Raw genomic sequence first — 26,848 nt, forward strand, 5'->3', positions numbered from 1 at the left:
AAAGAGAGTGCCGGCCCAGCTGGCATCACATTTCTTTTAGCCCTGCTTTCTGACAATCATCAGACCACTCTATGGGTTGATAGTTTTTGCCACTAGGAGTGTTGTCCAGTGATTACTTTCATGGCTACAGTAACTATACTAAAGTCTCACTTGGTCTATGGTCATCAGAGAAGAATGCCTAAGAATAAATTTTCCTGCATCAAGGCTTTGCTAGCCTTTCCTTAGAAATCAAATTTGTGTTAAACGCTTCAAGGTAAATCGCAGATGAATAACACTTTTCGTCTTTCGAAGAAGCTCAACTTGCAGACCATCCTCAAGAAAGAACTGGATATATTGGGCCACGGGCAAACCACTTCCATGTGGAGTGGCTTCAGGATAGGACACTCCTAAAAAAGTCCAGTTTTCACCCTTCTCCTTCATTCAACACATATTCATAGTTCTCCTACGATGTGCCAAGCAAAGTCCCTTACTGACAAGCAACTCACAAGTAAAAGGACGCCTTTGTAAACCTAGCAGGTGCACAATAAGTGTGGTTTATAGTGCACTTAGAAAAAAAAACCCTGGGTCTAATTTAATGTTATATCTGAGCAGACTAAATTATAGTTCTGCAGTACTTTGTTATAACCCAGGGTCAAACCATTCTGGTCATTATCCATAGAACTGGGCTAGGATGCAACAACCTTCATTAATTATGTGACCAGGCATTATATGCCTTCCCGTAATACAGTTTTCAGGTCAAACTCTCCTTGGAAAATATATTACCACTCATGAATTCTCCCTGTGAGTGGAGCGAGGTTAAATGACCCCAAATGGAAAACACTCCTCATTATCATTACCACGAGGGGGGAAGAGGTAATAGAAAGAACAGATGTAACTCCAAAGCAGAGGATTCTTAATATGAAAAAGTAATATGTTTTAAAAAATTTCAGAGAGAACTGGCTCAGGTCTGCTTACAAAATATAGTAGGTCCTATGCATACCAAGCTAAAATATTACTTATACAAATCCCATGCAAAGTTCTCCAAAGCCAAAATCTATAGGATTGAAAAGTCTAAGAAAGAATTAACCACAGACATGAAATAAAGGCCTGGGATTGCCCAACTTTTCTTAGATGGGAAAGTGTAAGGGTCCTCAGGGATATGTGCTCCACTGGTCACACTTAACCCCTTCTGACAGGACCAGAAGGTGGAAGTGCATGGTGAGATGAAGGACGCTGCAAGCATGCACAGGCCTTCTGAGTACTTAAGTCAAGTCGGCAGGAATGAATTTCATGAAGCCAAGCCCTATTCTGAAGAAAAAGGCAATCTGTAAGGTAAAACAGGTAAACATACAGTTTGTTAAGGCACAGAGACCAAATTCTGAGTTCATCATCATCTTTCTTTCTAATCACAAAAGATTTCACAATGTACCTCTCACCCCACCGCTGACACCCTGGCTAATTATAATCATATTTAGGTTTATGGGTTACAGTTTGGCCCATAGGAATCAGAAGACCGATGTAGTACAAACTCTGCTTTAGCTCCTCACGAACTCATAGTGGAGGAAAAGCCTCTTCAGTTCCCCTTGCTCTCAGTTTCTTCATCTGCAGAATGAAGGCACAGGCCAAGCAGCAAATCTGTTCCTTAGTACTACAGTTAAATGGAGGAGCTAAAAAAGACAGATAGGACTCTGAGGGGGCCTGCACATTCTGAGAGTCTGCCAGCAATTCCTCTGTGTTTTTACTGCCTTATGGAGCAGAAGTAGCTTTTCACAAGAGCACTACTGCTGCACTGAATGGTAGAAAAACCTGACCTTTCTTAGTTCCCCACACAGAGCCCATTAAGAAAGAGCAAGTGATAGTATTCCTATCATATGGTTTCTTAACTTTTTACTTCCTGCAGAGCCTCTCAGCTGTATCTCTGTACCCCAAACAGGCAGGACAGTGAACTGGGGGCTCCCCCACACATTATGAAACTGGGCTAATTCTCAGCAGGAATGTTGGCACAGATCAACTCTGACTCCCATCCTTGTTTGAATAGACTTCAAGATTGATATCAGGAGTATCCCTGGAACAGCCACTATGTACCAAAATCATGTTCGTGGTAATGCAGCCGTGTAGGGGAATGCAATTTGGCGCTTTGCAAGGAAAATAATTTGTTATACAGGACAAAAAAGAACACAAAAGTCTTTTTCTCATGCCCTCTTTATTCAAGGCAGTTGCTCCCTGAAAAGAGTTTCTAAAGTTGAGTAAGTTTTTTCTTTTTATTAATTAGTTAATTATTCATATTAGGCTGAGTTCCTTCTCAGAGATATTTCATTTATTAATTAGTTAATTGCACATATTAGTGTGTATTTCTTCTCAAAGATATGACACGTTTTTTAAAATAGAAAAATAAATCTCTACTCGAGATCTCAGTAAACTGGTTGAAGATGCCTGCTTTCTGCAATATATTCTCATTTCTTAAACCCCAAATGGATTGACTCTAGGCTTCTTCCCTCCTCTCCCTTCTTAATTTTCATTGCTATACCTCCTGGTTCCAACTGTGATGGAAATAGAAATACCAAAAATATGTGGTTTGGGTATTTCTTGTCTCTCAGAAATATCCAGAAATAACAGGTCAAGTTCAATCTGTTCAGATTCCCAACAGAAAGTAACAGGACCAAGGCATCTAAGCAGTTCCTTTAAATTAAATGGTAACAGCAATTTCAAAATTTCATCAGCGAAATTCAACTTATAAAAACCAATATAACTCCTATCTACATTTCTAGCCTTCTTTCCTATTGTTCCCACCACCACACATCCATCACTCCAGCCACACAAAACCATTTGCCCTTCCTGGAACATGCCTCCGTGTCTTTGTATTAGCTGCCTGAAGTGTCTTTTCTCCCCTTGCTTACTTGATAAACTGATTTTTCCAGACCTAACCCTCTGCTACCTCCTCTGAGAAGTTAACTTTCCCTCCCTACCCTCCTCACAGGGTTTAGTCTTCTTTCTGCTCTGATCCCACCAGTGCTTTGTACATAATTCTTGCTCTGTGCTTGCTTCACAGCAGTCTCCCCCACTAGACTGAATTTGTCAGTGGAGGCACTCTATCCACTGACACCCACAGATGACTTTCAATAACATTTGTTGAGTCAATAAGTCAGAATATGACAACTGCTCTTGAGATCTCTGGAAATAAGATCAGATCAGATCTTAGGGAAACAGATGAGAGAACACAGGAGAACTAGGGCCAAGGCTTAGCTTTGCCACAACTACCAGGAGGATCTGGAGCTTTCCTCTACTCATCTTTGGCTTTAATCTTCTTATGTCTAACACATGAATGGCTCCATGGTTCCAACACTGGCTGCACAATGATATTCCCAAGGCACTTAAAAATCTTTTTGTAAGTCTGGACACTATCTCCAGAGAGTCTGATCATCTTAGTCTGGAATGGAGCAAACAGGCATGGGTATTTTTCAAAAGTGCCCAAGAACACTCTAATGGGCTTCTAGGGTCAAGAGCCATGGGATTAAAAAATGTTTAAAGGCATTTTCTCTCATACTTGTCTCTTTAACCTTTCATCATTGGTTCTATTCTTCAATAGTTGAATGTTACTGTTGATTGAGCACCTATTCTGTGCTACGTTTTCAAAAACATCATTTTATTTAATCTTCATGACAATCTTGGGAGGTAAGAATTATTGCCCTATTTTATAACTGGAAAAAACAAGAATTGAGTGCCTGTCAGGTCAAGAAATGTCTTGCTGACAGGCACCCACTGAGTGGCAGAGCCAGGACTAGACCCAGAATGCCTACACCCAGCCTTGGGCTCTCTTCCTCCCACCACAGCTTTTCTCTGTGGTCCCTCCTCTTCTCTAGACCTTTTCCTGAGGATTAGGTCCCCTCTGCTATGAGTAGGATTCTGAAAGTTAAACATACTCTCTGTGACTTCCATATTCTAGATGACCTGCCCTGTACACTTAGGCATACTTTTGTTACATAAGACTCTCTCTTTCTATTTCAGATAAATAAAACAATCAAGGTTTTGACTTTTTGGTCTGCTCTGATAGGAAGAAGCCTGGAACACTCAAGCCAAGGGTACTATATGTTCCACTAACTAGGTTAGCTCAAGGGATGGACATTATAAGACCTGTTCATACTCAGCCTGAGCTCTGAGGAGAGAGACCTACTGCAGAATCTTTGATTTAGCATAGTTAGAGAGTAAAAAATGGAATGTCATCCAGCAGGTAGAGACTATAGCATACTTTTTCTTATTGTTCAGTACTCAAGTTTTAAGTGTTAAAAAAAAAATGAGTGAGGAATTGAACTAATAGTTTAAAATTTGCACATCCAAAGGTTTTGTCACATCAAACTGGTATTTTTTATTTAAATGCTGATTCACTGGACTCATACAACCTTAGAAAAAGGTTTTAAAAAATAACTAAAACTGTAGCAGGCAACTTCCCCACCTACAAAGAGGGGTGAGGCTAAACAGAGGAGAGAGCTGACCCGATTCATTACTCAAGCTCAGAGATATGTCTGCATCATGCAACACGACATTCATCTCACTTAGGAAATGAAAGGAGAACCCCAGCTGCGTAAATCAGAATGAGTGATAATACAGCTGTTAGCTGTAAACATTTGTTTGGTACGAATCAATCTGGACTCTCATGTAGTTTGCTTTGATGGTCTCTCTACTATCTTGTTGACTGATGATGAAATCATGGTTTGTTAATCTAACTGAATAAAGGAAACACTACACCAAGCAAAATGCAAACTGTTTTCCTGTACTTTATTGAGTTTGTTGACTTGTGTTTATAAAATCCCTTTAATATTCACTTATTAAATACTTACATGCATTGCTTATGTACTTAGCTGCATAAGGAAATTAATCCTAGCTTTTATCAGAGTTGTTTGCTTCTTAAAGGCCTTTTGTTAAAGTAAAATGGAAAGGAGCCACTTCAAATAAGCTTCTTGTTTCTGACTACTGCATACATTTTGTGATGTACTAATAGGTCTCATCTCCCTCAGGGAATCATAACAGAAGCCATGCTCAAATCCATACTTAAGTGACATGTTCACTCTGGAAGAATCTATATAATTTCCCAAGTAGCCTACAAAGTTAGAAAAGGAGAGATGGATGAAGAAGTAAATAACTACAAACTGAAAAGGGGTTTGGGGATTACTTGATCATTTGATTCTCCTGTGAAAATTCCCCACCCGCCATTATTAATGTGGATAATCACAAGGTAGCTTTCATATTCTAAACAAATGGTTTTCTCCCTCAGGTCTTCTAGTGTCTTCCAATGATATTATTCTAAAGAAGAAATTGGGAGATGCCCCAGAAGCCAGAGAACTGGTTCCTCTCCAAATGCATCTCTATAAGAAAGACGTATCAAATGCAGACTCCATCAGAAAAATTTAGCTGAAACCTGCTCTATGTACACTGCAATAAGCTACCTAACTGTTGTGAGTATTCTTAATAGTAAAACACTTCACAGGGCCGCCTTCCACTCCATTTTCTTTCCCAAATTCTCTTCTCTCTCTCGCTCCCCCTCTCTCAGTTCCTCATTGAATATCCCATTTTTAAAGATTACATATTTAGTTGTTAATGTTATTTCTGTGAAGATAAAGAATTTCCTAGATAATTATAAAGCTACAGTAATCAAAATAGTGTGGTATTGGGTGAAGTGACAGACACATAGATCAGCAAAACAGAAGTGTCTAGAAATATACCCACATAAATATAGACAATTGATGCCTCAAAAAGGCACAAAGGCAATTCAATGGAGATGGACAGTCTTTTCAAGAAATGGTACTGAAACTATTGTCATCCATATAGAAAAAAAAGAATTTCGATCTTTACCTCATAACATACAGAAAAATTGGCTCAAAATAGATCATAGGCCTAAATGTATAACACAAAACTATAAAATTTTTAGAAGGAAACAGGAGAAAATCTTAGTGGTCTTAAGTTAGACAAAGACTTCTTAAATATGACACCAAAAGCCTGATGCTTACAAGAAAATATTAGTAAACTGGACATCATCAAAATTAAGAACTTCTGTTCTTCAAAAGATCTTAAGTGAATGAAAAGACAAGGGTGGAAGAAAATATTTGCAAAGCACAAAGGACTTGTGCCAGAATATGCAAAGAACTTTCAAAATTCAGCAATAAGAAAATGAACAACGCTGGTCTCAAATGGCCTAAGATTTAAAGACACTTCACCAAAGAAGATACACAGTGGCAAATATGCAAATGAAAAGATGCTGAACAATAGAGATCTGGAAATTAAAACAACATTGAAATAACACTTTATACCTATTTGAATAGCTAAAATTAAAAAGACTGACCCTACGAAATGTTGGCAAGGATGTGGAGGAGTTGGAAGTCTTATACATTGTTGGTAGGAATGTAAAATGGAACAACCACTTTGGAAAACAGTTTAGTAGTTTCATAACCTACCATATGATCCAGCCATTCCATTTCTAGGTATTTATCCAAGAGAAAAGGACATATACAGCCATACAAAGATTTGTACGCAAATGGCCATAGAAGCTTTTATTTGTAATAGTCCCAAAGGTAGAATGGCCACTATGCAGTTAGATGTCTATCAACAGCTGAATGGATAAACAAATTGTAATATACACATAAAATGGAATACTACTTAGCAATAAAAAGGAATGAATTATTGCTATACACAGTAATATGGATGGGTCTCAAGATAATTGTGCTGAGTAACAGTAGCCAGACAAAAGAGTATATACTTTATGCTTCTGTTTTTATAAAACTCTAGAACATGCAAATAATTTACAGTGCCAGAAAGCAGATCCGGGAATGTGGAGGAGACGGTGGAGGGGCAGATGGGAGAGAGATTGTAAAGGGGCACTAGGAAACTTCTGAGAATGATGGCGGTATTCATTATGAACTGTGTTGATGGTTTCACAGGTGAATGGGTACATATGTCAAGACTTATAAGTGGTACACTTTAAATATGTGAGATCTGTAGTATATCAATTATACCTCAATAAAGTTGTTAATAAAGATACATTAAACAATAAAAACGTTACTTTATTAGAGAAAATATGCCATATATTTCTTTGTTGTGTTTTGTGGACTATTTGCAGGGAAATTATATTGAATCTACCTGACTACTTAAAATATGATTTAATTGTTTTAATTAAAGTCAAATGCATTCGGAATAATTAGTTAAATTTTAAAATAAATAGAGCCTGAAAGAGACAGAATAAGTGAAGAGAAAGAAAAATTAGGGAAAGCAAAAGGTGGTGAAAACAAAGAACAGATCAGAGGCCAATAAAATAAATGATGATGATTGGAACAAAAAGGAGGCAACATTTGAGACTATAAATCTAAAAAAGAATAAAGCATCATAGTTATTATAGAAGTTGATCCATTCTCATTTATCTACACAGAAGGTAGAACAAATCATTGAACTGAGGACTCCCTGGGTAGATAGGGAAGAGAGTTCATATCAGGGAGAAGAAATGGCATGTGCAAAGTCACAGAACTGTGAAAGGAATGTCACATTTAGGGGTTAGCACATTGTCTGGTAAGGCTACTGTGCATGGCAGGTGCAGGAGATGGGGGTGAGAGAAATGCAGGGGCCAGGTCACGAATCAGTGTATCTGTTACCCTAAGGAACTGAACTTTATCTGGTAGGTAATGGATGTCCAGGTAGAGATGGCCACTCTGCAATTAGAAGTCCAGAGCTCAAAAAAGAGGTTAAAAATGATAAGTGAGATATTTAAAGGAAATCTCCTAAATGAAATATGTGTTGTTTCAATCATTTGATTACTTTTGTACTGGTAAATAAAAAATTAAATGGATCAATTAGATTGTTTAACTACAGGTGAAAAACTTTTATACTGATGGTCTTATGGAGAAGGGAGCTGGAATGGGAAATGGTGGTTAATTTCCATGTTCAGAAACCAATACAGTAGTTATGACTGAAATGAACCTTGGGCCTTCTCTAAGGAATACTGCTTTAAGCAGATAAGGACTAAATCAACAAAAACTGCTTGAGAAGAAAATATGACCAACTACACCTGGAGGGTAAAATTTCCTACTAATTCATCAGCTGATCATCTGGACTCCCTTGAACAACCTGCCCAGAGGGGACCTAATGGTTCTGGGGCATAATTGCATGGTGAGATGGCACTGGAACTGTGCTAACCCTACAAAATTGGGGAACAGGGTTGGAGCACAGAAGAACTAGAGAACAGAGGGAAGAATAAGTTCATGAAGAAATTAGGTGATTTTACCAACAATCAACTCTGTGCTCTGTATGCTGGGTGAGCCTTGGCTCACTCATTCATAAAATATGGAGCGACTTAAGGGCATCTTTATACACCAAAGCTTGGCACACAGGCAAAATGCTTACTGAATGAAAGCGGAATCTTAGTTCTAAGACTGTCAATGTCATCTGCCTTCTGCAGCTAGAAAGCTCCTCAGTGTCTTTCTGGGCTCAAGGGCTGCTCTAGCGTATGAAGAACAGGAATAAGGGAAAATGTAATTAACTACAAACAGATTGAAAAGTGGCATAGGAGTAGCCATGTTACCTGTTTATGAGGTGTAGCTTATGGAATAAGTCTACTACATTACAGCTGCACTGTATGAGTTACAGCTTCTTTCGGAGAAATATAATCAAAGTAGAACTCCGCTCACATGCCAATTACTTCCCCCACCTTCAGTCAGATATTTTATCATAGCACCAATACTGTATAGTTTTGTAATATGTATGAACTTTTAGAAATGTTTGCAAACTTTTAATACAATGCTGGCAATTTTTTTTTTTTTTTTTTTTAAGATTTAACAATTAGCTCTGGTTCCAGCCCACCACCAGCTCCAGGCCTCCAAGGACGAGGTGTGAGAGAGCCACGGCAGGACGGGCCACATGGTGGAGATAGCAGGCCCTGGGGAGGTGGAGGGCTGCTGACCCACTCTGAGGGGTGGGGGGATCACGGAAACATGGGGATGGGGCACGAAGGCTCCCTCAGCCCAGGATGAAAATAAGACCAGACACAGGTGCAGGAGTGCGGACGAGCAGCACCACACTCCAACCAAAATTTTTCATTTCTTTGTTTGTTCAGTGAATGATTCATGGGCACAGGGAATGCTTTGGACCATGTTCCTGCTTTGCTAAACTGATTTCAAAATCATTTTTTGCCCTTAAGGTGCCTAGGAGAGATATAATTGCTAGAATGAAACCATAGACATAGCAGACAATGTGAGTGGTACCTTTCCATTTACAAAAATGTTTTATTATAGCAAAGATTAACGAACTCAGACCTGTAGAGTTTTTTTTTCTTAAATGGGCCTGGGAACATGGGAACACATTCTGGAGTATGAACCAACCATTCAAATGCCGTATAAATAGCAACTCTTGAACATCAATGAACATAAGAATCACTAGAAAAGCTTATTAAAATGAGAATTCCTGGACCCATTTCCCAAAGTTCTAATTTATAAGATCTTGGGTGGTGCTCAGGAATCCACATTTTAACAAGTACCCCACCCCCACCACTGTAAGTGAAGTGGTCCTTGAACAACTACTAAGAAACATTAACTACATTACATTTTTCTGTGAAGAAATTTCTCCCTATACCAGAATTCAGCTCTGGAAAACTCAAGTTGAAGGAGTGGCCCCCACTTGAGGCCACATCAAGGAATCGTGAGTGAGGTCCATAATAGGTCCCAAGCATCCTCTTCCAGCACTACGCTCTAAATCTAGCACACTATTCCACCTAAAAAGAAAAAGGATTCAAAAGCAGTTTATCCAAGCAAGCACCCAGATGGTCTTCCAAAAAGTGAAATAGAAGAGCAAATACACACACACAAAATACTTATTAGAGGACTAAAATATTTCAGAAATATTTATAAAAGCCACAAAATAAACAAAATGAGAGTAAAGGCTGCCTAAGGGGAGCAGGAATTAGTTTCTGACAGACATATTATTTGCAAATGGAAGTTTCAGATTCAACCAACATTTACTGAGTTCTTAAAATATGTCAAGCAATACGACTGGAACTTTCAAACACATTATCTCAATCCACAAATAAGCCTGAGGGGAATTATTCATAGGCTCTCTTAATAGATGAAAAAATTCAAAGACCAGAGAGATGAAATAATTTGCCAAACGTCACACAGCAGAAGAGCTGGGATTTGATCCATGGTTGGTTGAATCCAGTGCCCCTTCTATTATACTACACTTCCCCAAACATAAATTCTTCTATAAACTTCACTTAAAAATAAGCAGAAAACAATGATGACAGTTAATATTTATTGATACTTTATGGAGAACCAGGCCCTGCACTAAACACTTGATATATACCAGCTTATTTCATCCTCACAATCCATGAAGTAGGTACGATCATCTCAAATCTACAGACAGGAAATCTGAGTCCTGGAAAGATTAGATAATAATGTGTAGTGTGAACAAATCCATACAACCATAATAGATGCTTAAATTAAGTCTAGTTTTCCGATATCATTGTGACATATTTAATCTTAATTGCTTTTAGTATGATTTGAAGACTGTTCAGAACTTCTTATTGAAACAATAATGACTTCCTGTAGTTCTGTTAGAGAAAGGCAAAGTACAGTGTTGTGATGCAGCATTCTTTGAAGCATTCATTTTAGCAAAGTGCTTCATTTTCTTTTAGGAGACTCTAAATAAAGGAGGAAGAAAAATTAACTTAAGCTGAACTACATTAAAGCTCAAAACTTCCTAAGCTAATGTGAAATTCTATGAGGTAGTCTTTGTTGATCATTAAGTTGATCAGATTGATCATTAACTATTCAGCTCAGGAATTATCTTGACTTATGATAAGCCACTGGTATAGTTTTGTAGATGGAAATGAACTTGGCCTACATGCAGTTAAGAGTAATATAATCTGAGGAGTAGAAAGATTATTTATGGGAAATAGCTGTAGAGGAAAACCTAGTATTTTATATCTTACACACTTTGGTGTTCCTTAAATATTAGCTACTTTCATTAGAACACTGAAGTTACATATTTAGCAGTCATTATGTTGTGAACAGTGTTGGCCTGCCCTACTAAGTGTTGAGAACTCTAGGAAATCAGACACATACCAATTCCTCAACATGTCGCATCTGGTATGATTTAGGTGCTTAGGGCTGGGTTGTGTTTTTCTTTTTCACCCATCTCTATAAGGCTTTTCACATTCTATTAAAAATACTTATAAGGACAGACACTGAATTAGTATAAAATCTGCAGCTCTGGTGTTTAAATGCCTGTTAAAAGTAGAACTGCTGGAATGACAAAAACCAAAAACTGTATTTGCTACTGAGAGGGAACAGTGAAAACTAATCTCCAATCCTACCTTCCAGCAAAATGTGTCAAGCTTTTTGAAAGTACTGTTCCTTAATCTCTGGCATGGGAAATGATTTTGAGAATTGAATGATACCACCATTTGCTGATTATCTGCCAATGGCAAGCAACACATTACTCACAAGGGTCCCCACAGCTGGCATTCCTTTCTTCCAAGTTCTTTTTGTACTTTGGTTCCCATACCACCACAATTTCATTTTCTCCAAGAGATCAGTGAAAAGAGAAAAGGAAGACAGACCAAATTCTTCCCAGTTGTAAATATTAACAATTGTGGAATTAAGATATACAATTATCTTTCGCTTAAAGTATTATTATCTTCGAATAAAGTAGCTTTTCATTCAAATGTAAATATCTTGAACTAATAATATTTCTCCTAGATGTACAGATACATTTGAAAACCATGTCAAACAAGAAAATTTTAGTTCTGGTTTTGATCTTAGAAGGCATCCTTAAAATCAGAAAAATTTTAAGTAAAATGGTGCAGAATTTTTCTTCTCTTCCTCCATGTTCCCATACTCAGCACACTGTAATAGTTAGATATTCACAGAATATCGCTTGGGCTAGACTGAACCACACAAGATCTCATCTCTGTCTCTCCAAGGTCTAGCATAGTTTTTGACAGTAAGTCCTCAGTAAATGTTTGTGAACCAACTTGAGATAACTGGGGTGGAAAGCTTTGAGCCTTATGTCAAATGACGTCAGGTGGAAGCCCTGTAATGTATCAAATGAGATTTAAAGAGGCTAAGGATGCAATTTTAAAAGTGAATTTTAGAAAAAAGGGAAACGAACTGAGTTAGAACCTGTCGACGACCTTTCAGAATTACATACGTCTGACGATTCTTTCAACAAAACATGTTCCACTGAGAAGATATCCTTCCTAAAAGCCCACTTTGATATAACACTTCTGATTTTCAGGGCATCCTCCCCCCATAGGATGGCATACAGGCCTTAAGCCAGAGAGGCAGAGCAGCACCATTACGTGGAGGACAGACTATGAGTAGGACTCTCAGCCTTGCAACTTACTAGCATCTGACCATGGTCAGGAAATTTAACCCCTCCCAGCCACACTTTGCTTACCCATGTACCTCCTAGAGTTGTAAAGATGTAGTGAAATAATGTGTGCAGAACACTTTGCAGGGACCAGGCACAAAGTAGTGCTCAATCAGTGTTGGCAACTAATATCTAAAATTTAAATCCTTAAACACTTTTTAAAAAATCATCAATTTTAACAGCTTTAGAGATATAATTCACATTCCATAAAATCCACTCTTTTTATGTGTACAAATCAGTGGTTTTCAGTACATTAACAGAGTTATGCAACCATCACAACTATTACTACTACCTAATTTTAAGACATTTCATCATCTCCCAAATAAACTTCAAATCCATTAGCAGTCACTCCCCATTGTTCCCTCCTCCCAGCCCCTGGCAACCACTAATCTACTTTTTGCCTAATCTGAACATTTCATATAAATAGAATCAGACAATATGTGGCCTTTAGTAAGCACCTTCTTTCACTTAGCATAATGTTTTCAAGGTTCATTCATGTTGTAGCTCATATCAATACTTCATTCTTTTTTATGGCTGAATAATATTCCATTATATGGATATACCACATTTTTTTTATCAACACATCATTTGATGGAATGGAACACAACTCATCATTTGATTGTTGGAACCCAACAATTTGGGTTGTTTCCTCTTTTTGACAATTAAAAATAATGCTTGTATGAACATTTGTTTACAAGTTTCTATGTGGTGTTAGATTTTGTCAAATGCTTTTTCTATGTCTATTGAGATGATCCAATGGTGTTTATCTTTTATCCTATTAATATGGAATATTACATTGATTTTGGGGGGTAATAAAATAATCTTGCATTCCTGGGATGTATTCCATTTGGTCATGATGTACAATCCTTTTTATACATTGCTGGATTCTGTTTGCTAGTATTTTGTTGAGGATTTTTGCATGTATATTCATAGGGGATAATGGTGTATAGTTTTCTTGTGATGCCTTTGTCTAGAAGATCTTCTACATTTTGGCCCCAATTCTTTAACGCAGAATTCTTTCCAATGACTTTATTTGCACATATAATTTTCTAGTTCATCTGTCTCCCAACCTTTCTTCCCAATCCCTTCCTAATCCCCATTCTAGTCCATAAAGACTTTTTGAACTCTCCTGCTTCTAGTTGTTGACCAGTACTGCTCCTTCTTCCCAATTCACTCTACTTATCTATATCCTACAAGACCTATATCCAGTCTGTTTCTCTTGAAGCCCTGACAGACCACCCAACCTCTAGAGATTTCTCCATTCCTGAGATGCCTATGTAATATTACAAACTAATATTTGTTTACTGCTTACAATTTCCCAAACTCATCTTGTATTTGATTCTTGAGACCCTGAGAAACAGGTATACTGACCATTATTAAGGCAGTTTTGTATAGAACTAAGTGGCTGGTCTATAATTATGTAGCTAGCTACAAAGTAAAACATAGTAAACCCTACACTTATGGTAGCATTTTAAAGAAGAGAAGTGTTCCATTGATATATCACCTTCTAGCTCTGAGATTACACATGAGATTAAACATTTATAGTGCATGCTCACTATATATCAGATACTACTTGAGGTACTGGGGAGAATGCCTAAGGGATAGACTTTAAAGAGAATGCCTTCTCCCAAAATCTGCACATATGACCAGAAACAGCCATCTTCTGAAACTAAAGCTTATAAAATCAAAACTAAACTGATAAGCAAACCAGCTCACCCAAAAGATTAAAGAGAATTTATTTATGAGACTAAGTACATCTTGAATATTCTATACCAAATCAACTAAGGGCTTTTCTGAATCCAAATGTCCTTAAGGTTGTACTCTTAACTTTAGTTATATCGACTGAAGTAAATAAAAGTTATAATCTCATTGACTATAACATATCCAATTTTAGGCAATGATAAACTACGATGATGAGGGTAATCTGCATGAAACCTAAAGAGAGAAAATCAAAGAAAAATATCAAAATTAACCAAAAGGTGCCAAAGAGACTTTTGCTTGCAGTCACAATGGAGTAACTGACACTGAACTTGACTTACCACTGCAAACAACTAGAAAAGTATATGAAATTGCTTTCTTCAAACACTGGACATCAGGCAGTATGGAACTGTGATTCTAGAGACAGGAAAAACAAGGGAAGCCCTTTTTGCCAAAAAATTGCAGTATGAGCTAGGGAGACGATAGCCAATGTGATGGTCGCACTGAGTTGATAAAACATAGAGCAGCACCCATAGAGGCTGGAGTGGCTAAAATGTTCAGGGCTGGTCCAGAAATCTGTCTGGGTTCCTTTGAGTCTTTGGCTGAATGCTAAGCTGGGAATGCATAGGGTAGGCTCCATGAGACTGGAAAAAGAACAAATATCAAGTAAGACTGTATGCTGGATAACTCCCAAAACTCACACAGGGCTGGGAGACATCTGAGTTCTTTTTTTTCTTTCTTTTGGCAAGTGGCTGGTACAGGGATGGAATCCTGGACCTTGGTGTTATCAGCACCACGGACATTTGAGTTCTGACCAGACAGAGTGGAAAGACATTGTTGAACACTGGGGGCATTCAGTAGGAACCCCAGAAGGATCTGACCTTATTAATAAGGATAACTAGTCCTAACAAAGCTTAAAAATAAGTCCCAAAAGAGTCACGTTGAACCTTGAGTGACTTAACCAACTGTCAGAAAAAAAAGCCCATCACTCTCTAAAGAAAGACAATAAAATCCACCTGTTTAACAATGTCCAACATCCTCTCAAAAATTAACAGAAATGAAAAGAAGCAAAAAAAAAAATTAACAAATCATTCATAACCAAGAACAACACCAGTCAGCAGAAATAGATCCAGAAATGACAAAGATGTTAAATTAATAGACAAGGACTTTAAAACAAGTATTAGAAATATGCCCACAAATTTAAAGGAAAACAGGCATATAATGAGGATGAACATATAAGATACAAAAAAGAACACATGGAATTTCTAGTGTTTAAAAATATAATATCTGAAGCAGATTAAGCACTTCTTGAACTTCAAGATGACAAAAGTTATATAGACTGAAGACTGAAGCACAAAGAGAAAAAAGGCTGAAATTAATGAAAAGGGCCTCAGTGACCTGTGGGATGATGTCAAATGATCTAACACATATGTAATTAGAAGTGGGAAGTGGGAGGCAAAAATATATTTAAAGAAATCATGGTAAAAATGTTTCTGAATTTAATAAAAACTATAAACTCATAGATCCAATAATTTGATAATTGATCCAAAATGAACCTTAATAAGGACAAAAACAAAGAAAACTATACAAAAACAATACAGTCAAATTGCTAAAAACCAGTAAAAAGAGTAAACCTTAAAAGCAGTCAGAGAAAAAAGAAACATTATAGTAAAATAAAGATAAGAATGACTGCTGGTGTCTCATCAGGAACAGTGCAAGTCAGAAAAAACCAGAATGACATCTTCAAAGTCTTCAAAGTAAAATAAAACAAAGCAAAAACTGTAAAACTAGAATTCCATATCTAGAAAAAAAAATTCATTAAGAGAATGAACACAAAATAAAGACATTTTCAGACAAACAAAAGCTGAGAGACTTCATCACTAGTAGACCTGCACTACAAAAAAAGTTTAAGAAAGATTTTTACAGATAAGGAAAATGATACCAGAAGGAAACTTGGGCCTACATACACACAAAATAAATAAATAAAAGAGGAGGGCAGGGAATGGCAAGTATGTGAGTAAACGTAAAAAATTTTGTTTTCTCATTTAAAAACTTTTTTAAAAAGATAATTGAATTTTTAAAACAAAAAACAGTAGTGATATATTGTGGAGCATATGACATATGTAGAAGTAAATTATAAAAAAATAATAGCACAAGGTATCCAACAAGGAATGAAAAAATACTGTTGTATGTTTATCACATTAAATATGAAGTTACATAATACTATTTAATGGTAGACTGTGATTAAGATGCACAGTGCAAACACTAAATCAACTACTTAATCCAGAGGTATAGCTAATAATCAAAAATAGAAGATAAAATGGAGTGCTAAAATTATTCAATTCATCCAAAAGAAGGCAGAAAAAGAGAAAAAAAAAGGACAAAATCCAGATGGGATAGAGAAAACAGAAATCAAGATGGGGGATTAAAACCCAACTACCAATAATCATTGAATGTTGAACATCAACAAAAACAAAAACACATGCACACATAACAGAAATGGACACATGAGAGCACATGTTCTATTACTCCATTTATATGAAATTCTAGAATAGGCAACATTTAAAAAAAGGATAAATGGCTGTCTGGAGCCAAGGGTGTTAGCTGCAAAGAGGCATGAGAAATCTTTTTAGCATATAGAAATAGTCTATACTTTGATTTGGGTTGTGGTTATATGGGTGTGTATAATTGATACTTAAAGGGTGCATTATATTGTACGTGAATTATACTTCAACAAAGTCATTTAAAAATTTATGAAAAAAGATCTTTAGTGGCAAAGCTGAGTTTTGAGCCCAAACAGCCTGGCAGCAGGCATTTACATTCTTACTGACTCACTATGTGACTTCTTGTCTGGCCTAAAAGATGAGGTTCCATCTATTCAATATAACTTTCCATTGCATGATCTTGTGACTTACAAAAAAAAGATGCTCAGGTTTTGCATTGAAATATCTTGGAAAAAAACATTAAATGCCAAGAAATTAACTTACCAAGAAATGCCTAAGACCTATATGATACCAGTGAAGAACGCTATACAACAAATAACTGAAGAGATTCATATCATGCTCCAGAAATCAATATGGTGAAGACAGAACTTACCCTCAATATAATATAGGCATGTAATGTAATGCTAATCAAAATTTCAATGAGAATTTTTGGAAAGACTAGGTGCTTAGAAAATCAATTTGAAATTTCATCTGAAAGAATAAGGGGGCAAGAATAGCCACAGGGTTTTGAAAAAACAAGTAAGAGGGTATACCGCAGCGTATCTTATACTCAGCAGTTAAAGCAGTCTGGTATGGGCAGAACAATAGATAAATAAAATTATGAGCCCTACAACAAAAATATGTACAAGCATACTTCAAACAGTTGTGGAAAAATAGAATTAAAACATAATATGAATCTATCCATGGACTTTTGAAGTACCCTCATGTATATGGAAATTTATCATATAATGTTATGTTGTATTCAAATGAGTTGCAAAGGAATAGATCATTTAATAAATGATGTTGAAATACCTGAACACGCATTTGTAAAACAAAAAAACTTAGCCTTCTGGGCCGGCTGGTGGCGCACTACTACAGTGCGCCACTTGGGAGCGCGGTGGCGCTCCCGCCTAGGGTTCGGATCCCACGTACAGACCGGCCGCTCACTGGCTGAGCGAGGTGCGGGCGCAACACCGAGGGTTGCGATCCCGTTGCCGGTCCCGGTCCGGTACGGGCGCGACACTGAAGGTTGCGATCCGTTGCCGGTCACGAAAAAAGACAAAAAGAAAAAAAAAACTTAGCCTTCACCTTTACACATGAAAATTCCAACCAGATTAAAGATATAAACAAAAACAAAACCATAAAAGTACTGATAGATAGTGTTAAGGATCGTTGGTATAATCTCGAAGAAATTTCTTCAAAGTTGATAAGAAACCCAGAAGCCATTAAGAAAAAGACTGAAAGATATGACTGCATACAAATTTAAAACTTGTGCATGGCAAACAACTCTATTTTTAAAAAAATTAAAAAGGAAAGGAAAACTGGAAATCATATTTACAAATTCTACAACAACGGAAGATTAACATACTTAATATATAAAAAGATCTTATAAATGAAACCATCACTCTAATGCATTTTTGGTAAGCAAGTTAAAACATAAATATACTTTCATTTTGCAATTCCACTTCTAGAAACATATCCAACAGCATATCTAATACATATATGAGAGTACTTCAAAAAGTTCGTGAAAAATTTAATTGAGAGATTATACAATATTTCCTTGAACTTTCTGATGTACCTTTGTATACACACACACACACACACACACACACACACAGACAATTCTTAGATCTCTGAAGGTATTTATTTCAGTAAAATAGGAAAAAAAAGTGGGAAAAAAAAAACAATCTGAAGTGTACATTAATGAAGGATTAAATTATAATATACTGATGCAAAAGCTATTCCATACTGCTATTAAAAAGAATGAAGCTATTAAAAAGAATAAAGGAGATCTATAGGCACTGACATGACAAGGAGTTATATATCTCATTTTATATATTGAGCTCTCATTTTCATTAAAAATTTTTATTAAAAAAATATTATACACCAGGAGCCTCTTAACTGATTCAGTCAGGACTAGTGAGTGGTTAACAAGAAAAGAAGGTTAAAGCCAGAAAAGAAACCTTAAATATTTCATTTTAGTTTTAAACATACATACATTCATTCCCCAGTCTTCTGATATAGGACCACGGACTTTGATTATGGATCCATCTGACCTTTCTGATTAAGCCACATCCTTAAAATATTGTTTAAGATTTCTGGTTTCAGTTTCTTTAAAGTGGAGTGGGGGCTTAAAAACAGTTGCAAAGCAATCCAGGTGCACACTCTGTCTACACTTATATTTTTCCCCAATCTTTTATAATTGTCTTGCCCACTCCTAACTGATCAGTTTTTCTTAGCATCTAGCCCTTAGCAAATATTTTCAAAACATTAGAATTAGTTTATACAGGAACAATAATTTCCTTACATTTTGGTTTATACATTTCATTAAACTGCAAAATTTGGAAGTACAAGGTTTGGAAACCAATAAGATTAACTCTTGACAAACATAAAACTCAATAATCTGTAACTGTAAGTTAATTAATTAACATTCAAGTTTATTGATCAATATCTTGTGAAATTTATTAACATGATAACCAAGTATCATTAACTCTGTATCACCTGATATAATCAAGTTTATAGACCTGCATTGTCCAATATGATGGCTACTAGTCACATGTGGCTATGGGGCACTTGAAATGTGGTTAGTCTGAACTGAGATATGCTGTAAATGTAGAACACATACCAAATTTCAAAGGCTTTATATGAAAAAAAAGTGCAAAACATTGAATTAATTTTTATATTGATTATATGTTGAAGTGACAATATTTTGAAAATACTGGATTAAATAAAATGTTATTAAAATTAATTTCACTTTTTAAAAATTATCTTAACCTGCCTATTAGCCAGTGTTAAATGGCAAATGTTGCTCTCATTTTATTTCTGTAGGTAGTGACCTGCAGCCATTCTTTGTCCAATGATGGTGTCACCAATGAGGTTCTATTTGAAACAATAACTCAGAATCTCTCTTTTATCATCTGTCACCTAAATCAAAGACATATTGGAGAAACATTTATAAATCTTCCTAAGCAAACCTGTGACTCTATATTAGGAATCTGTAAACTTCAGCCCATGGGCCAAATTTGGCCTGCTACCTGTTTTGGTACAGCCTACAAGCTAAAAGTAATTTTTGCATTTTTAAATGTCTGGAAAAAAATTAAAAGATTAGCATTTTGTGATTTGTGAAAATTATATGAAATTCGAATCTCAGTTTCTATAAATACATGTTTATTAGCACATAGCAACACTCATTAGTGTATACATTAAACTCTATGACATTTACTATCTAGCCCTTTATAGAAAAAGTTTGCTACCCCTGCTCTATGTCATCCTTTACGGCTCGTGGGGCATAGTTAGCTGCCAATTGCATCTATAGGGCCTGGTGAAACAATGAGAAGGGAAAGCTGTGTCTCCATTCTCATCTCTGCCAGAGACTAGTTTAGATTTCCAGCTTCTTAACTTGCTTCTGCCATTATTGTTATTGGCTCAAAAAAGCAAACGGAACTCCAGTTTCTGGGACAGTTTTTACACAGATGGCATCACAAAAACATTCAGAGACCTGTGGCATAAAGTGGCCAATGCATGCCTTTGCTTTTGTACCTGCCAGTGCTCTGCCTGTGATACCAATGTATGCGTTGCAGGCTTGGGTACACTCATCTCAGTGTCCTTTTGCTGTCCAGCCTGTTCTTTTAACTCCTCTACTCATTCTCAGGACTGTTCCTTGCCCCATTGTTTCTCAGGTACCTACCTCAGTAGATCCTGTGAACGCAATCTTGTCTATGCCAATGTGAGATGCTATTGCTGCCCCAGTCGTTGGCCCATATCCTGGCAAAATATTGATGACTCCAGGTGGAAAGCCAGCCTAAGAAAACAATTGGAGGAAACGTGGCTTATGAAAGCTAACACATCATGTTAACTGGGATACGCTCTAGCAGGCTCCAACTGGAAAGGAAGATGGAACCACTCCTGAAGTCAGTCTCTCTTACCTCCTTGATGAGGGCTCCCATGTAGAGTGCACTGAGTGGTGTCTGCTCTGCGGGCTTAATAACTACTGTATTACCACAGCACAGAGCTGGAGCAATTTTCCAGGCAAACATCAGCAGGGGGAAGTTCCACTGAAAGGAAAAACTCAAGGTTGATAGATGAAAAATATTCCTCCACTACTTTGTTTTCAAGCTGTGACTTCTAAGATTTCTCCAACTAGTCTTTAACATAAATCTTGTCAACCACAAAGCATAGATGTTTGGATTTTTAATTACTTCTTTAAGAATAGAATAGTACTGACGTTGAAAATCTCTCCTTTACTCTCTGTTCAATGAATCACTACATTCCAACTACCCACTATAAGAAATTGTATGGTAAAAAGGGAGCTTTTGTTTTTTCTTTGTTTTGTTTTGTTTTTTCATTGTTGTTTTATATATTTTTAAAATTAGGCTTTGGTTCCAATAAGTTCCTGTGTATGCAAAGTTTTTTTTTATATTTATGATTTTTACACCAGTATTTTCATATTGATGTGAAAGCTCTTCAACATGGAAGAACTAGAAAAGAAAATTCTAGCTGTGAATTATATTTAAGTCAATGTATATTTCAAGGTAGCACTTTTTCTTTAAATACATGTATTGTCAAAAACCACAAGATTACAAAAAATAAAGTGCACCTCCTGATGAGGATGCAAACATTTCCATTTGTCTCCTTTCCCATGCAAAATAAGCTAACGGAGACTAAAATCTATTTATATGACTATATGAATTGGGGGCCTAAAATACTTTAGACAGATTTTAAAAGGATATTAAGCTTGTATTGTCATAAGATCAGGCATGATCCTTGTTACTATCAGGTGTCATTGATAATTTCATTAAGAAAGAAAACAGAAATCCTGATCTCCTGGCTTTAGCCCCTGACCACAATGTGTTTCTGCCTAAAGCATCTCAGCTGCCATCCTTGAAGGCTTCTCACTGGCTCTGGCAAACTTGCAAAAATATACAAGTGTCTTGCCTTCACCAAACACCCAATTTCTTTTCCCCTTAGTTGTTTATAAACTTGGGAGTCCACAGTGATGTTTTAATTCCATCTACAGTATATAAATCTTGGAGTGCAGTAATTGAGCTGGGGCTGGCTGACAAGCAGCTCTTGTCCTGCCAGTGAAGCTGCAGCTTTGGCAGTCTGGGGAAGGGCAAGAAGAGCAGGACTGAGTCCTACAATGAAGGTGATAGACCTCACCCCTGCACTGCACAAGGAGGATATCCCTGGGGAGTTTAGGAGCACAAGAACTTAAACCAAACATGTCATTTTCCTTTTTCATTCTTTACTAAATTTCACAGTAATCCAGGACTTATTGACCATTTGAACACATATTAATACCTCCCCAAAATCTTTGGCTCCCAAAGCCAAAAATGATCTTGAGTTATTATCCTATATTTTGAAAAGAGAAAAATTTTGTCTATACTGTAAGAGTTTAATTTGAGCCTTCCCTTGAAATCCCTGCCAGAACTATTAGCTTGTACTATTAGAAGATTTGGTAATGTTTTGTATTGTGTCAATGACGTGTATGAGAGAAAGAAAAAAGAAAAGGACAATGTTTAATGTTCCAATCCAAACACTAAGCACTACATCTATTTCCCTTTACAAGACATACAACAGCCCAGCATGGTTTCAATTATGACCTTGACATTAATTGTATTGCTGTGTCTTCTGGAGCATCTTCTATCTAGATTCTTGTGAAAAGAAACAAAGAAACCAGGGAAAGAATGGGATTAAAAGACCATATAAAATAATATGCCTGGAAAGATGGTGAGTCACAATTCTAAAAATAAACAAGCAAATATAACAAAGCTTTAATTTTCCATAAGCAGAATGGACATCCATAATCAAGGGCAGGTTATTAATACACTGTGCTTTGCTTTCCTTATTTTAATCATGAGAATTCCATGACTTGAGAACTCAACTCCTGGTAACAGAGCTGGAACCCTGTTAACCTGTTCAAATAAGCATTTGCAGGGAGGCTGTTAAAGATATGTCAACAACATGAGCTCAGTTTTCTTTCCCCAGTAATGGAAAACACATCACTGAGGACCATGTTTTATGTGTCTTTAAGAGAACTGCGTCAAATGAAAATAAATACGAGGTGCGAGGAGATACACTCACTGGGATGATCTGTCCGCACACTCCAATGGGTTCATGTCTTGTAAAGGTAAAATAATCTCCATCTGAAAGAAATAAACATAGTAACTCCCAGAAAGTTTGGATTAGAAAGAAAAATGCGAAGAGAGAACTTTGGTGGCAGCAAAAACCAGAAATCAATTGAAGAAACATCCACTAAACTGTGCATGAAAATGGTAGAGGAGCTATTACCTGGCACGGGTACCTCCAGATACCACTCCCAGACGCCCAAAGTACTGAGAAGAGACCCTTTAAGGTAAAATGAAGGATAAATTTACGACAGTAGAAGTCCTGTTGGGGGGGGAGAGTTGGAAGGGGGGAAAACTGAAACTGGAAAATATTAAAAACTAAATTTTATATTAAATATCAAAACTAGATAAGTAGAACAGTTATTTGATTTAAACACTGAGGTACCTCAAACTTTTAAATAACTTTCTAAAGTATTAAAAAAAACAACTAAATAAAATGCTATTGGACAAATTTGAAACGCTGGATAACTGGAAAAAGTGAGGAGTAAAGGTAACCTATATTTCATAGCTCAATCCAGGTGTCAAAATTCACTTCCTGGGTACTGATGGAACTTAGGCATGTTCAGGATTATTTAAAGAAGGCAAAAGTCCACTTCAAAGAACGCCATCAATAACCCAAAGGCTCCATCCCCAAACTAGGCATGGAAATGAGAACATCCTTATATCCCTAGGATCTAAAAGAAAAAGAACTGAGAGATACTTAATAACCTTGTTTTCCTTATAGGAGCAATAGGCAATTGTAATAATTACCCAGAAAGTCTAAACCAAATTCTTTTTTGGGAAACTGTCATTGCTTTTATCTGATTTATTTTATTTTAAATGGCTAATTTAAATAACCAAATAATGGCTCATTTTTAGCATATGGCTTTTCCTTTCCAGTACAGGGCAAAGTCTTTATTTTTGCTTTAATTGCCACCGCTTTGGCTACTTCAATGATAGTGTCTTCTCTCTCAAAAGTAGTCTCTCTCAGAAGTAGTCACTTCACCCAAAGTGAAGGCACTCAGCTAATAGTCATGAAAACATAACTGTTAGGGCTGGGGAAAAGGTGCAGAGAGGAGGAATATATGGGTTTGGGGAAAAGAAATTATGTGGATTAGATTGTATATCATTATCTCTGAACACATCTACATCACTAACATATGTCACACAAAATTATTTTAACTAAATTCAAAATTATACATTTCTAAATAATTAAATTAAAAGTCTCTCCCTCCCCCACAACAAAAGCTCTAATCTCTAGTCCCTCTTCCCAGACTTAACTGCTATCTGTTGCTGGCGCATCTTTTCAAAGAACTTTTATTCACACAGAAGTACATGAAGCATTCTTTAATCCCCCCCTTTTTAAAACAAATGGGATCATATTATTTACAGTTTTTAATATGTTGTTCCCCCCTTTTTGTTCATATAAACTTAACACATCTTTTTAATGTCTACATGTTATTCCATTGGCTTAACAAATAATAGTACTACTATAAGCTCTCCTGAGGGACATAGAGGTTGCTTTCAGTGTAGGCTACTATAAATAATGTTGCAAAGGCTATCATTTTTTTTTTTCCTTTTTGTCTTTTTTACTGACCGGTAACGGGATCACAACCCTTGGTGTCGCGCCCGTACCGGGGACTGGCAACAGGATCGCAACCCTTGGTGTCGTGCCCATACCGGGGACCGGCAACGGGATCACAACCCTTGGTGTCGCGCCCGTACCGGGGACTGGCAACAGGATCGCAACCCTTGGTGTCGTGCCCATACCGGGGACCGGCAACGGGATCGCAACCCTCAGTGTTGCGCCTGCGCCGCGCTCAGCCAGTGAGCGGGAACCGGTCACCACATGGGATCCGAACCCTCGGCGGGAGCGCCGCCACACTCCCAAGCAGCGCACTCTCCAGTGCGCCACCGGGCCGGCCCCCAAAGGCTATCATTTTATATACATCTGCATATTTGTTGAATTTCTTGATCGAAGTGTATGTGTATTTCACATTTTCATAAATATTGCCAAAACACCCTTTGGAAAAGTTAAACAATTCATAATTCCAACAACATGCTATTATTCTACTCTTTAACGCTGGGGTTTTTCAAATATTTTAATTTCAGCCAATCTGACAGCTGGAAAACAGCAACTTGTTTTGATTTGTGTTTAATGATATATGAGGGTGAGCATATTTTCATGTTTACTGGTCATGTCAATTTTTTCCTCCAGGTTTTTATCTCTTGCCATTTTTCTATCAGGTTATTCATCATCTTAGTCATTTGAAGAGGTCTATGAATATTAAGGAAATTTGGCCTCTATCATATTATTGCAAAGTTTTTCCCCAATCTGCTACTTGTGTCTCGACTTTGTTTTATGTTTATTATTTTAAATGGAAGGAATTAAGAAGGCAGGGTTCTGCAACTGCAAATAGTTATTCCAGAATACGAGGGTACTTCAAAAAGTTCGTAGAAAGATTAGTATTCCCATTTAATTCTATTTTTCCACAAACCGTTGAAGTACTCTTGTATACTCCATCACAACAAAAAAATAGCCAGTATGTGGAAACTGTCCATAGGATGTCAATAAAAAGTCTATGTAATATTTTAAAAAACAAATTAACTATTTTAGCTCTGTATGCAGATAATTCAAAAATCTTCTGGATAGATACCATTCTTCATAATAATACAAATTACCACCCTTCTTCAATTCATAAATTTCTGGACAGGTTTTTCATAAGGAGCAACAACACTGATCAACAGGCTAGAGAGCTTCATTTGCAAGGAAATCTTCCCCAACTAAATTCTGTAACTTGGCTAATGTGATGGCTTCAGGTGGATAATCACAGAGTGCGGAATCAGAGTGTAATGTCAAGACGGAGTGCAAACAGAGGAAAAAAAGGGAAAAATGAACTGAATAAGAGCACAGGTGTTTATTTCAGCAGCATATGTAGGAAACTGGAATGGTTCAGAGAAAACTCACAAGGCTCCTACGTAAGCACAGCATGACAATGCATACAGAATTTCCCCCTCTACATTCTAAATGCCTAGTTGTATTACTTATATAATGCTGAAAGTTACTGAAGACCTGAAAGTGGAAAGAAAACAATGTAGACAAAAGCTGGCCTCATAAGGAATTGAACTTGACTTTATAATTGTGTCCCAAGAGAAACTGAGTTATGGGGAATGAAGACTTTCTTGGATAAACTGTTCTCAGATCCGACAAACATTGAGCTAAAGGCTGGCACAAGCAAGGGGAATGAATCTTCCAGTCCTTAAAGTTCCTCTAAATAGTAAATAAAGAAATAAAGTGTATTTTGGTGCCTGAACTCTTCCCAAACAAGCACTGAGTGGAAGGGATGAAGAAAGAACACTAGCTCTTGGGAGCTCAGTCCATATGCTCATCTGGACAGTGAAAGATGACATCCCTGGTCTGATCTGTTCTGCCTGGCAAACATGCGAGCTATGTCTTCTATAGGCACCCTCAGTTAGGGCTAAGGGAGGCACCCCAGAAGTCCTTCACAGCTGTCACAATCCTGCTTTGAATCCCACCAAGCTACTAGATCAGGTTTACCACCCTGAGACTAGTCCTTTAAGAGCCACATTCATAATTTTTGCCATATCCAAGTATCAACTGCTGTATAACTTAATAATTTCTGTTAAATCAACCCATCTTTAAAAAATATATAACAAGCTACTTGTTAGACTCACCTTAACGAAAATCTGTGAAATAACACGTTTTATGGGCTAGTAATATTTTCTTCTAATATTCTTCAAAACTAATAATTAAAATAAAAAATGCTCACCAGTTTATGGAATCATCATGCATGCTGCCAGTGCTATATGGTATGCTATATGGTATCGAACTTAAACGTGCCCACAAAGCACCTGGAGATCTTGCCAAAATAAAATGCAGATTCTGAATCAACAGGTGTGGATAAGATCTGAGAATCTGCATTTCTACATGCTCCCAGG

General features: G+C 36.9%; 1 protein-coding gene across 1 annotated transcript in view; it reads right to left on the minus strand.

Annotated features, from left to right (window-relative positions):
* Window positions 1-26,848, minus strand: part of ALDH1A2 (aldehyde dehydrogenase 1 family, member A2) — a 95,078-nt gene that overhangs the window by 15,830 nt on the left and 52,400 nt on the right. The window contains exons 5-7 of the mRNA XM_008581184.1: window positions 22,866-22,927; window positions 20,708-20,836; window positions 20,470-20,583 (exon numbers count right to left, since the gene is read on the minus strand). Of these exons, the coding sequence (XP_008579406.1) occupies window positions 20,470-20,583; window positions 20,708-20,836; window positions 22,866-22,927 (305 nt within the window). The remainder of the gene's footprint in view (window positions 1-20,469; window positions 20,584-20,707; window positions 20,837-22,865; window positions 22,928-26,848) is intronic.

Source organism: Galeopterus variegatus, unplaced genomic scaffold (assembly GCF_000696425.1).
Source record: "Galeopterus variegatus unplaced genomic scaffold, G_variegatus-3.0.2 Scaffold91, whole genome shotgun sequence".
Classification (NCBI taxonomy): Eukaryota; Metazoa; Chordata; class Mammalia; order Dermoptera; family Cynocephalidae; genus Galeopterus; species Galeopterus variegatus.